The sequence below is a fragment of the Lonchura striata genome, chromosome 32, assembly GCF_050655825.1.
Source record: "Lonchura striata isolate lonStrDom1 chromosome 32, ASM5065582v1, whole genome shotgun sequence".
Classification (NCBI taxonomy): domain Eukaryota; kingdom Metazoa; phylum Chordata; class Aves; order Passeriformes; family Estrildidae; genus Lonchura; species Lonchura striata.
The window spans coordinates 3,864,866-3,878,407 of NC_140734.1; the positions used below are offsets into that span (position 1 = coordinate 3,864,866).

At 52.6% G+C, this 13,542-nt stretch overlaps 1 protein-coding gene across 1 annotated transcript in view; it reads right to left on the reverse strand.

Annotated features, from left to right (window-relative positions):
• Window positions 1-420: 420 nt before the first annotated feature.
• Window positions 421-13,542, reverse strand: part of LOC144247830 (serine/threonine-protein kinase pim-1-like) — a 36,621-nt gene continuing 23,499 nt past the window's right edge. Inside the window, exons 2-7 of the mRNA XM_085564066.1 lie at window positions 11,094-11,218; window positions 2,644-3,073; window positions 2,210-2,260; window positions 1,639-2,005; window positions 785-964; window positions 421-527 (exon numbers count right to left, since the gene is read on the reverse strand). Coding sequence (XP_085420192.1) covers window positions 421-527; window positions 785-964; window positions 1,639-2,005; window positions 2,210-2,260; window positions 2,644-3,073; window positions 11,094-11,218 — 1,260 coding nt within the window. The remainder of the gene's footprint in view (window positions 528-784; window positions 965-1,638; window positions 2,006-2,209; window positions 2,261-2,643; window positions 3,074-11,093; window positions 11,219-13,542) is intronic.

Sequence of the window (13,542 nt, forward strand, 5' to 3'; positions counted from 1 at the left end):
CCTGGCTTTGGAGAAGGTGCCAGAAGTCCATCATCTTCAGCTGCCAGTGTCCAAGTTGAGGAAGAGGTTGTCATCCTTGGTGTTGTCCTCGCTGTCTCCAGCAGCCCCACCTGGTACAGCTTCTCCAGGGACTCCTTCTCCTTCCCTGGGGGTCAGACCAGGCTGTCAGGGCTCTGCCCAGGGCCCCAGCTGTCAGGCAACTGGGACAAGCAAAACCACCTTGGATGGCAGCCACCAGTGCTGGGCAGAGCAGCTCAGCTCCAGCACAAGGGCTGCATGTTCCCACCCAACAACCCCAGTGCATTGATACAGGCAAGGAAAAAAGTCTGGGTTTCCTTGCTTCTGATTGCCAGGGCATGTGTGGAGCTGTAACTTACCAGGGCCCTGCAGCAAAGTGTGCATGAGGCTCTCTCCCTTCTTCTATGGCAGGTGAATATCCTGTATCCATGGTTCATAGAACAGGTCTTCTAAGGAAGGTCTGTCCAAGAAGTGCATGGATAAGCACCACCTGATAAGTTCTTGGCACTCTGGGCAGAGAAACCAGAAACCACCAGTCAGCTAGAGAAGGCTCCTGTCTGCTTTGCCCCACTCTTCCCATGCCCAGGCCATGCTGCTTTTGTGCTCCCAGCTGGGCCTAAACTTTCCCATCAATTCCCTGTTGTGGAGGAGAGCAGGAGAGCAGGACATGTGCCACCTCCTCAGCGGCTGCCAGAGCGAGATGCTCAAGAGCCCGCTGCTGTCTCCCAGCACTGGTATTCCCCCGTGGCCAGAGATGAGGATCCACCTGGAGAGAGCCGCTGTGGCAGCGAGAGCTGATGGTCCCAGCTGATCTTCCTGCCCCTCCTGAAAGGGTGCTGCCCACAGACCATCTGGTGCAGCAGGATGCCCAGGGACCAGATCGTTGCTGCCTCGCCATGGTACCAGCCCAAGCGGGTCCATTCCGGGGGGCTGTATGACAGTGTTCCTGTGGAATACAGATGGAGTTCATCAGGGGGATGCTGCTGCTTCCAGAGCCTGGCCCCAGCATCCCTGGGCATGCAGGGGCTGCCCCAGTGACACACGGAGTGACTGCTGCACTCTCGCCAGCACCTGGGATTGTGTACAAACTCAGGGCTGGACAAGAAGCCACTGGTGCTGGAAGAGGGCAGCAGAAGACCCAGCAAGGCCTGACCATGACATGTAAAGCAAAAACCCATTCAGGGCTGGGGGAAAAAACAGGTCCTTATCCTCCCTGCCTGCAGTGCCCCAAAAATATTATGAAGCCAATATTTTATGTTTTCATAAAATATTATGAAAACAAGGTGAGTGGAGCAGTCCAAGCCCTTCCTCTCACCTGCACACCACACTGGCTGGTGCACTGGTCGTGGCCCCCTCCTCTGCTACCCCCACCCATGGGTGCTTTTGTCAGGCTGCCTGCTGCTGCTCCAACCCCAGCCCCAGGCAGAGTGGTGGGCAAAGGCTGCCAGCAGGGCTGGAAGATGCCTCCCCACCCAGCCCCACTCAAAAGCAGCTCAGGTAAAGACTCAGTACCATGACTGGCAGCCAAAGGGAGAATCCTCGCTGCCACACCCAGCTTGGCCTGTGAGATGTTGGGCCATGAGATGGTGGGACCGGGAACACACCCCTGCCCGGGCTCACCTGCAAAGTCAGTGTAGGCTGTGTCCTGCAGGTAGGTGCCACAGCCAAAGTCGATCAATTTTGCCTGGCCAGTGGCCAGGTCAACCAGGATGTTCTCTGGTTTGATGTCGCGGTGCAGGACCCCGCGGCTGGTGCAGTGCCGCACGGCCTCCAGCACCTGGCGGAACAGCTCCCGTGCCACCTCTTCAGACAGGAACCTCCGTGCCCGAATGAAATGCAGGAGGTCCTGAGACCGCTCCGGCCGCTCCAGCACCATCACGATGCTGTTGGGGAGCTCAAACCACTCCAGGAGCTGGACCACACCAGGGAAGCCGGTGGACACCTTGTCCAGCAGGACGATCTCCAGGGGTGCGCTGGTGCCGTCGGGCTGCGGGAGGACCACGGTGCCACCAGTGGGACTGATGTCGTGCCAGGGCAGGGGAACCCCTCAGCCAGCCCGGGATGCTCTGCGCCCTGCGCTGGCCCCACGCCCGCTCCCCATCGAGGCGTCCTGGTGGCTTCCCCCATGCCGGGGCTCGCCTCATCCCCGCCCGGCACGGCCCGGCTCTTCCCGCTGGCCCCGCTCACTCACCAGCTCGCCCCAGCGCCGGACGCGGTTCCGTGGCACCCTTTTGATGGCCACCTGCAAGCCAAAGGCAGCAGCGGGCTGAGCTCGCCGCCCGCCCTGCCGAGCCCCATCCTCCTGCTTCCCTCTCCTCCTCCTCCGCCTCCTCCTTCTCTTCCTCCTCCATCATCCTTCTCCTCCTCTCCCTCCTTCCTTCTCCTTCTTCTCTCCCTCCTTCCTTCTCCTCCTGCTCTGCCTCCTCTTTCCTCCTCCTCCTTCACTTCCTCCTCCATCCTCCTCCTCCTCCTCTCCCTCCTTCCCACTCCTCCTCCTCCTCTCCCTTCTTCCCACTTCTCCTCCTCTCCCTCCTTCCTCCTGCTCCTTCTCTTCCTTCTCCTCCTTCTCCTTCCTCCTCCTCCTCCTCCTCCTCCTCCATGCCCGCCGCCGGCCCCGCCGCTCACCGGGGCGCCGTCCGAGAGCCGCGTGGCTGCGAACACTCTGCCGAAGCCGCCGCGCCCCAGCAGCGAACCCACTCGGTACCGCTCCTGCAGGGCCTCCTGCGCCTTCCCTGCGGGCGGGACGCGGCTGTCAGCGCTCGGCCCGGGGCCAGGAGCGGCCCCCGAGCGCCCCCCGAGCGCCTCGGGCCGGCCATCCCCAGGCCTTCGGTCTCGGCAACGGGACACGGGAGGCTCGGGGCCGGCGGCCGCGCTGCCGAGCGGCGGAGCTCGGGCCGGGGAAGCCGCAGCGGGGGCGGCGGGAGCGGCCGTGCCGCGTGTGTCCTCCGCGGGGCCCGGGAGGCGCCGGCGCCGGGGCCGGACCCTGCGGCGGGGCCGGGGCCGGGCTCGGGCCAGGCGGAGCCAAAGGGCGGCGATGCCGGCCCAGCCCCAGGCACTGATGCCCGCCCGGCAGCGCCACCGCCAGCACGGCCAGAGCCGGGCGGAGGCGAGACCGCGGCGGGGCGGGCGGGGCCGGGGACGGGGCAGCCCCGCCCGGGGCCGGGGCCGGGCCGGGGGCATGGCCCGGCCCGGCATGGGGAGAAGGAGGCGGGGAGAGGAGAGGGACACCGGCTAAGGACACCGAGGGGAAGGTGTCCGACAGCGGGAAAGAGAGAAGAGAAAGAGAAACAAGAGAAAAACTGCTTTTGCTGCCGCTGCTGCCGCCGCTGCTGCCGCCGCCGCCGCTGCTGCCTCTGCAACTGAAGCACCGAGGCCGTTTGTCCGCGTGTCCGTTTCCCGCTCGCCCCACGAGCCCCACGGCCGAGCCCCGCGCGCCCCGGGGACAGCCCCTTCGTCTGTCCAGACACGGGAACTTTGCAGTGTGGAGCCCAGATCCAGAGTCCTGACTCCTGCACACTGGCAGAGGAATCCCCTCTGCTGTGTCGCTGCTGTGCGTTGTCCTTGCTGAGGCTCAAACACCCTTGGGGCACATTCCCTTGCTGTAGGATTCGTACCTGACCCAAGCACTGCACTTATGTCTCCAGCGTTGCTTTCCAGTAAAAACAGGGGAAGGAAAACTGCGTGTAGCTCATGGTATTTTACAGTGTTTATAACTTGCTAAGTGACCCATCTTAGAGGTGAGATCCATTTGGAATTCATGCCATGGAGAAGTCGTGCAACATGGAAAAGGAGAGCATAGAAATAAAGAGGAAAACATCTTAGATACTTTCTTTCATTTTCATTGCTCTTCTGCAAAGCTGTTCCACTTCTCCAGGAATTTTCTCCTGTCTGCTCTTGACAAGAACCTCTCATGGAGAACAAGGTCGAGCTTCTGTCCCAAGATTTGCCACCTGCTGCAGCTTCTCTTGGCTTTCCACACTGCACTGTGTGTGCAGCACGACTTTTGCAGCAAAGCAGGCCAAATGTTTAGAGAACTTTACATGTCCTTTCTTTTCTTGGTGGGCTGGGGAGTTGTGCCACTGGTGAAGTGGCACAATTGTGACTGTCCTGGTTTAGGGCAAATTTTGTGACGAAACCTCCAAAAGGAGTCCGTCTACAAATCAAGTTCAAGCAGCCCCTCTCCCTACTATTTCAGGAGATGACTTCCCTGGAGAAAAGTGGAAAAAATCAGTTTATTTAACAAGTAAAGTGTTCCCAAGCATGAATAATATGAAATAAACCCCCTCAGAGTTCTGAAGAGATGGCAATTCAGAAAGTCCTTTTTGTGGGTTGTAGTTGGCTCACTCGGTCTCTTCTCAGTCCCTCTGGCACTGGAATGCAGGGTCCCAGACCTCGGTGGGCCACAGGTGTGAGCTGACGGTGTTTTTCTGGGTTTTCAGTCCAGAGCAGGTTTAAACAGTTCCAAGAAAAAGGAAAGTCTGTGATGGTTATTAAATTGTTCAAATGTTCAACTCCTGTTTGTTGGCAAGAAACCTTTCTGTGCCTCTGAGTGTCACCATCCCTGAGCCCAAAGGACACAAACCTGATGAGTTGTGGTTTCCACTGCAGGGGCACTTGGACCTTGGCTCTGCACAGGAGAGCTCTTCATCCACTTTCTCTTTTTTCCTCCCTTTGGGCATGGAGGGAGCTCCTGACTTCAGCACATGACTCGTGTGTGGAAAGAGCAAATCTGGGCAGAATCGGGGCAGGGAGGGTTTGGGGGGACCTTGGGATCTGTGCTGGGCACAGAAAGTGTTTTCCATTGCTCTGAGACTGGCTACTGTGCAAAGTGGATTTAATAGCCAGCAGAGGAATGACTTCTGCATTTGATGGAGCTGTGTCTTCCCTTGGCTTTGTTGGCTGACAAGAAATGAACATCCCTCTGTGTCTCAGGCAGCTCTTACGCCAAGGAAAGCAGGTGGGGGTTGGAGCCAAGGAGCTGAAACCTGCAGGTGCAGCCTGGGCTGGAGGGAGCTCAGATTTGCACAAGGCTGCTCTGAGGGCCAGGCTTGGATGGGGGAAATGCTGGAGTGGGGGTAGGGACAGAGTCTGATGGATTGTCAGCCATCAAGGGTCTTGATTTTCATATCTATTCCAACTGCATGAGGAGGTACTTGGATTCAGTGTCAAGTGGAGATTGCACATATTCTTTTATGTGGAGTAAAAAAGTGAAACGGGACCTAACAAATTTTTTCTGTGTCTTTGTAAAATAAAGCATTCACTTTGAATACACTACTAAAGCCTGCCTAATTAATCACAAAAGATTTGAAAACTTAAATCAAATTATTCCCAGAGGCTTGGCTTGTTCAAGTATTCTGAATGTTAATGAGCTCTGGGGCACTATTTCTCCAGTGAATCTAACTCAGAGTACACAAATAATTGTAATTCCTTTTAAATGTCTCCTTGAGAGAGCTGTTTGGGGGGTGAGAGTAAGGGCTTGTGTGTCCTGCTTGGCACAGCCCAGGCAGGGCTTTCACAGCCCCATCCCACACTCCATTTCCCAGCTGGAGCCGCTGGTGCCTCTGAGTTCTGCTGCCCCAGCCCCAGGGAGGACTTGGGGTCATTTGGTCACTCAGGAGCTGGGCTGGAGCTCCAGAGGTGGCTGTGGAGCATTGCCTGTGCTGTGCCAGGGACTGGCAGACACTGCTGGGCTGGGATAGAGGCTCTGGGGGGATTGGGGTTCCAGGGCAGGGCAGGGCTGGGGTTCCAGGGCAGGGCAAGGCTGCACCTGCCCCTTCCTCCCTCATACACAAAATGTTTCCAGCCAACAATCTCCTCCAGTCTTTCACACCAGGCAATGTTGGAGGTGAAATCCCAATTCTGGACATGGGCACCTGGATGAGAAGGAGAGTTCTGTTCCATAGGAAGGAAAGCACAGAGGCCCAGTGTTTGGAAGGCGGATGAGAGCCTCACAAAGCCAAGGTCAGCCAGACTTGTCAGGAATGGCAGGTTTTGTCTGCAGGAAGCTTCTGGATATAGGGAATTTTGGAGACAGAATCCCAATTTTGGCCATGGGCACCTGGAGAAGCAGGACAGTTCTTTCCCATAGGAATTAAAGCATGGAGACTTCCCCAGTGTTTTGAGGACAGATGAGAGGTGACCCTCATGAAACCACTGCCAAACAGATTTGTCCTGGCAATATTCCTATGGGAACAATCCCTGGATAAAAGGACATTTGGATGTAAAATCCCAATTCTGGCCATGGGCACTTGGAGGAGAAGGACAGTTCTTTTCCATTGGAAGGAAAGCAGGGAGCCCCAGTGTTTCCTGTCCCAGTGAGCCCCAGTAGCAGATGAGAAGAGACCTTTAACATGCCAAGGTCAGCTGGACCAGTCAGGCAGTCCACGGGAGGCCAAACCAGCCAGACCTGTTCTGTGTTCCTTTGGTTGCATGGGGTCCCACAGTGTTACAAATAGCCCCTGGGTTCCATGAGACCTCCTAGTTTCACAATGGTTCCAAAGATTCCATGAGGCCATGGAGTGTCCCAATGGTCTCCATGGTTCCCCAGGCCCCACAATGACACGAGTCCTCTGTTCCATGAGGCCCACAATGTCACAATGGACCTTTGGACCATGGGGGTTTGCAGTGTCACAATGGTCTCCTTTGGCTCCACAGTGTCACAATGGACCACTGATGACACGAGGCCCCACAGTGTCACAATGGTCCTCTTGGTTCTGTGGGGACCCCAGGGTCACAATGGTCTCACTGGTTCCATGAGGCCTCACAAGAGTCACAATGCTTTGCTGATTCCATTGGGCATCATAGTATCCCAATGGTCTCCATGATCCAATGAGGCCCCCAAGTGTCACAATGGTGTCCATTGTTCCATGGTGCCTCACAGTGTCACAATGGCCCCTTGGTCTCACAGGCCCCACAGTGTCACAATGGCTCCTTGGTTCCATGGTTCCTGTGCTGGTGCATTCCCTCTTCCCCTTCTCAGGCTGCCCTGCCGGCTGAGAAATGCTCACTGGGCCTTGGCCTTGGCCAGCAGCCCCTGGGCTCAGCTCCTCTGGAGCTCATCACAAACACTGTCTGCTCCAGGCACTGCTGCTGCCCAGCCAGCTCCTGGTTACTTTAGGAGCAGCCCTGGGAACTGTTTGTGTCCCCTCAGTGGCACAACATCCCTGTTCTCACCCTGCCAAAGAAAGCTGCTGATGCCAAGTGTGGCCAGGATGAAACATGGCTGGGACTGCAGCCCCTCTCTTGGGGCCCTACAAACAGCGCTCCAAAAGGAGCCCTTGGAGCTCTCCTGGGCCAGCGACTCCCTCTGAGTGGGGCCTCTCCGAGCCGGGAACTCTCCCGTTTGCTGAATTCTGGGATCCCCAACAACGAGGGAGCCTGGGCCGATCCCCCCACTCCTCCAGGCTCAACCCTTCCCTGCTGGGGAGATGCCAAAGCATCCTCAGGGAGCATTTCCCCGCCCTCAGGGGAATTTCTCACAGGTGCCTTGCACTGACTCTCTGTGTCTGTGTGCACACAGGAGTGCCTGTGCTGGGGAATGTGGCAGAAATGCTGCTCTCTGAGGGCTCTGAGTGCCCTGGATAGCTGAGCCTGTCAGGCCTGTAAGTGAGGTCAAGTGATGCGGCCTAAGCTAAGTTAAATGCTGCTAAGAGTTGTTCTTTTGCTATAAGTTATAAGCTGAACTAAATACTGTTAAATGATATTCCTCTGTTAAATTGAAAAGTCATAGGTTAAAAGTTATGTTAAATACTGTTAATATCTGTTCTTTTGCTAAATTTTGAAGTTGAAGGTAGAAGTTAAGGTTAAGTCCTGTTAAATTTGAGCTCTGTTCAGCTTTTGGCCCATATTCCCTTTATCCTTGCCCTCACTGTCCTATGTGTCCCTATGCCACACATAGGGACAGTTCTCTGATCATTTCTGGTTTGATTACCTGGATTTTGTTTGGATTTGTGGTTGATTTGTTTCCTAGAGGTGCCTGAAGTGTTCAGTCAGGAGCAGAGTGACTCTTGCCAAGGAACTTTGTGGTGCTGTCGCTTAATATTAAATCTGGTTTTTGCTGCTCCCTTGCCGGGGACTTTTCAGTGCTCTCAAGCCCTCGTTGGTAACAGGGTGAAGGAGCCCTGGCCCAGGCTCTGGCCCTGGGGGACACAGGGACACTGCCAGGGGGTCCCTGTCCCCCCGTCCCAACCCCCACAGCCCCAGCCCCCGTCCCTGTGTCGGGCTCTGGGGTTGATCTCGTGGAACATCCTCTGGGGGAGGCTGCGGCAACGGGGGCGGGGGGACCCGGGGGGACAGGGGACCCCCCTGTGCATGAGCAGTGTTGGACTTCTCTGGGGGAAACTGGGGCAGAGTGACCTCCCCATTGAAATCACACAGCCCCTGTGATGTCCCAGAGCCCCAGTGATGTCACACAGCCCCTGTGATGTCGCACAGCCGCTGGGATGTCACAGGACCCCTGGGATTTCACACAGCCCCTGTGATGTCACACAGCCCACTCTGAGATGTAACAGACCACCTGGGATTTCACACAGCTGCTCTGTGATGTCACAGCCTGCTCTTTGAGGTCCCAGTCTGCTCTGTGATGTCACAAAATCTGCCCTGTGGCGTCACAACCCAATCTGTGATGTCACAGTCACCCTTTAATGTCACAGCCTGCTCTGTGATTTCACAGTCAGCTCTGTGATGGCACAACCCACTCTCTATTGTCTCAGCCTTCTCTGTGACATCACACAGCTGCTCTGTGATGTCACAGAGCCCTTCTCTATGATGGCAGAGTCTTCTATGTAGCCTCACAGCCCCTACTGTGATGACACACAGCCAGCCTGAAATGTCATAGACAGCTTTGTGACATCACAACCTCTTCTGTGATGTCCAACCTCCTCTGTGATGTCACAGCCTGCTCTGTGATGGCAGAACTCACTTATCATGTCACACAGCACCTCTATGGCCTCACAGACCCATCCTGTGATGTCACAACACTTTCAGTGATGTAACACAGCCACCCCATAATGTCACAGCACACTCTGTGACCTCACAGCTTGCTCTGTGATGTCATACAGGCATCCTGTGATGTCACAGCCTGCTCTGTGATGTCACATAATCACAGAAACACAGAATTACTGGTTTGGAAGAGACCTTTAAGGTCATCAAGTCCAACCCATGCCCTAACACCACCTCAGCTAAACCATGGCACAGAGTGCCACATCCATTCTTTTTTTAAACATATCCAAGGATGCTGACTCCACCACCTCCCTGGACAGACAATTCCAGTACTTTATCACCCTTTCCATAAAAAACATTTTTCCTTCTATCCAATCTAAATTTCCCTTGGTGCAGCATAAGACTGTGTCCTCTGGTTCTGTCAGCTACTGTGAGGAGAAAGAGACCAACCCCCACCTGACTGCAACCACCTTTCAGACAGTGTAGACAGTGATAAGGTCACCTCTGAGCCTCCTCCAGTCTAAACAACCCCAGCTCCTTCTGTTGTTCCTCACAGGACTTGTGTTCCAATCACCTCACCAGCCTTGCTGCCCTTCTCTGGACATGCTCCAGGTCCTCCATGTCCTTCCCAAACTGGGTGGCCCAGAACTGGACACAGCACTTGAGGGGCTGCCCAACCAGGGCAAGTACCAGGGAAGAATCACTGCCCTGCTCCTGCTGGCCACACCATTCCTGATCCAGGCCAGGAGCCATTGGCCTTCTGGGCCACCAGGGCACACTGCTGGCTCATGTTCAACCGGGCTTTCAACCAGTGCCCCCAGGTCCCTTTCTGCCTGGGCACTGACTAGCCACACCATCCCCAGCCTGCAATGTTGCACGGGGTGTTTGTGGTCAAAATGCAGGGATGGGCACTTGGATTCACTAAGCTTCATCTTACTGGACTCTGCCCATCCCTCCAACCCTTCCAGGTCTCCCTGCAGTGCCCTCCTACCTTCCAACAGATGGACACACGCTCCCAGCTTAGTGTCATCTGCAGATTTACTAATGAAAGGCTCAATCCCCACATCCATGTGGTCAATAAAAACATTGAACAGAGCTGGCCCAGCGCAGAGCCCTGAGGGACACCACTGGTGACTGTCCCCAGCTGGATGCAGCACCGCTCACCACCACTCTCTGGGCCGGCCATGCAGCCAGTTCTGAGCCCAGCACAGAGTGCTCCTGTCCCAGCCGTGGGCTGCAGCTTTTCCAGGAGTGTGCTGTGGGAGACAGTGCCAAAGGCCTTGCTGGAGTCCAAATAGACACATCCACAGCCTGTCTCTCATCCACCAGGAGGGTCACCTGGTCATGAAAGGAGACCAGGTTGGTCAAACACGACCTACCCCTACTAAACCCCTGCTGGCTGGGTCTGACACCCTGACATCAGAATGCAAAAGGGTTACAACGGGAGTTTGGAATATCCCATGCAGATGCTACTTCTATAGTGAGAGCTTGTCCTATATGTAGTTATCATAATGGGGGTCATGGCATGGGATGGGGAGTTAAACCTCGAGGTCTTTCATCTAACGAACTTTGGCAGATGGATGTTACTCATGTAAATAGCTTTGGTCGCCTAAAATATGTTCATGCTACTATAGCTACATACAGCAAATATCTCTGGGCAACGGCTCAAGCTGGGGAAAAGGCATTACATGTTATAAGGCATTTGTGTAGTTTTTTTGCAGTAATGGGAGTGCCAAAGCAGATCAAGACAGACAGTGGTCCTGCATACATTGGTGGCAGGGTGGATAGGTTTTTGAAATCATGGGGGATCAAGCACATTACAGGAATAGCACATTCTCCCACTGGACAAGCAATAGTAGAAAGAGCAAATGGAACTTTGAAGAGATATTTGGAAAAACATAGGGAAGTTGGAGATGTGCAGGAAAGGCTAATGAAAGTGCTCTTTGTTCTTAATCATTTGTGTATATTTGGGGATTCGGAGGTACCAACTGCAATGGTACATTATGGACAAAAAGAAATGAGTAAAAAGGACAAGGAAGTATGGGTCAGGTATAGGGACCTAAAACAGGTATTTGGCAGAACCCAGCAAAGGTCCTATATTGGGGAAGGGGATATCTTTGTGTTTCCACCCTTACAGGTTCACTCTGGGTGCCAGCGAAGTGGACCAAACTGGCTCTGGATGATTCATCTCGCAGCCCCCCTGGCGGATCAGGATCAGAGGAGAATTGAAGAGAAGCTGATCCACATAGTGGGACACCTTCTTCAAGAGATAAGAGGACTTTCCCCAGTGGTCGATCAACTTTTGCCTTCAGAGTCAACTTTTCTGGCAATTGTTACGAGTATTGAAGCTTTACAGACTGCTCATATACCGGGACCAAAGAATCCCGAGTGCCTTGGTTGTGGGAGTTTTAATTGTAACAATTGGGTTGCTTTTATTTGTGGGGGTTGTGGAAAAACGTACTGGGAAGACCAAGTATTTTTGAAACTACATTTGTGGTGTAGAAATTGTGCCTTTCAAGCACAGGGAGAGACTTGGAAGAAAGATTTAATACAAGATACAGGCTTAGGAGCTGCTTTAGCTTTGCAGTTATTTGAAGTGCCAGAACAAAATATATTAGCTTTATCTAGGTGGGAAGCAGAACACGCTCGTGATAGGTTGATTAGACAGGCAAATTCAAAAATTTTATCAACAAGGTGCCAAAAGCAGGTGAAGGTTTCTATAAGACCTTATTTAAGAAGACCAATAGTAGGAAATCCAGACCTAGAGTTAGATAGGCTTATTGAAAATGTGCAGGCATTAAAATTAAAATCAAAGTGGAAGTAATCATGAGGGTGATAAGGTGGATAATCTATCTTGTTCCTTTGACTAATCTTTGTTGTGGACTAATACAATTTAATCAGCCCAGAGAAAATATTTGGGTAACCTTGGCTAACATGACTAATCAAAGTTTGCTATGCCTTAGCTCGGGAGGGGTGACAAGTCCATTTCGCACCTGCTTAACAGGTGTTCCTGTCTGGAGACCAGAGGAATTTTGTGGGTTGATAAAGAACCAAATGCTTTGCAAGAACTTTGCAAAGGTGAAAGGGCCAGACAAGAGCATGGGTTACACAGAAGCTCAGAGAGATGGCTATAGGCAATGTTTGTTGGTACTTCCACTTAAAGAAACATTACAATCTCCACCAGAAGAATTAGATCTCTGTGGAAGTGCCAATGCTAGTTTAGGGAATGTTTCGACAGGAGGATGGTTTAGCTTTGTTCCATTGAACTTGCAGAATTTAAATAACCCAAGAGAAAAATGGGCTTCTCTAGACTCTTCACTGGACTAAGATAGGGTAGCATCACAGTTATATTCCAACTGTGATGGTTCCAAGATAACCAAACCCTTAAGGTTGTCAAAAGGTGTATTTTTGATCTGTGGAGATAGAGCTTGGAATGGAATACCGGTAAAACCACAAGGGGGACCCTGTTACCTAGGAAAACTAGCACTGTTCCATCCTAATATGTCCTTGCTAATGCAATGGGACAGGTTAGGGAAGACAAGAAAAAAGCGTGGCGTGCACGACTTACAATGTGATCAAGTTGGACAACCTCAGTTTTGGAGTACCTTTAAACAGGTAATAGTGGCAACCCTGTTACCGGGAGGAGCTGCCAGAAAGGCTATGGTTTTAGCTGAACAATTGGGATGCTGGGCTAAAGATGAACTTAATAAAACATCAGAGATTTTAGCCATGCTTGCTATGGATGTACAAAGTGTAAATCATGCAGTACTGCAGAACAGAGCAGCCATTGATTTTTTATTATTGGCCCATGGACATGGATGTGAGGAATTTGAAGGTATGTGTTGCATGAATCTCTGACAATTCTGTATCAATACATGCTAAGATTAAAGAACTACAACAGGGCCTTCATCAATTAAAAGAAGAAGGTGGTCTGGGGATAGAAGAATTGCTTAAAAGCTTAGGAATTGGTCCTTGTCTAAGAACCTTTATTATGTATGCAGTGGGAATCTTGATTGTTGTTTTACTGCTCTTGTTAATCTTGCCCTGCCTGTTTAGCTGTCTTCAGCATCTAGTAGATTCAAAGATGTGGACAACTAATTTAATGGTTCAAAACAGAAACAGGGGAAGTGTGGAGAGTTTTGTGGATAAGTGTCTTCAGGAGAGAGGCCATGACTATGTGCAGTTAGTGAAGCAATAGCTGAAAATTGCATAGTGCAGCAATAGTGGATGTAGCAACAATATCATATGTCCTTGGGTAAGCTAGTTCCCAGCAGCAAAACGGTCAGCAAAAAGATAAGTATAACTGAAGGTAGAAAGTCCCCCCCAAAAAAACGAAGCAAGCATAGAAAGTTCCCAAAGGCGGGGTTGACCCCTTTAGATACACCAATAAGGAGCTTAAATTTTGCAATGTGTATGAGCTTGATTATAACGGGTATAACTGTACATACGTGCTTGGAATAAACTGAGATTGTTGAACATTATAAAATGTCCTTGTCTCCTGTCATTTTCCACAAAAAGCTGTGCAGAAAGAAGTAGTTACTTTGTACCCGGGGATGGGAATGAAGCACTTTCTAGAAATCAGCA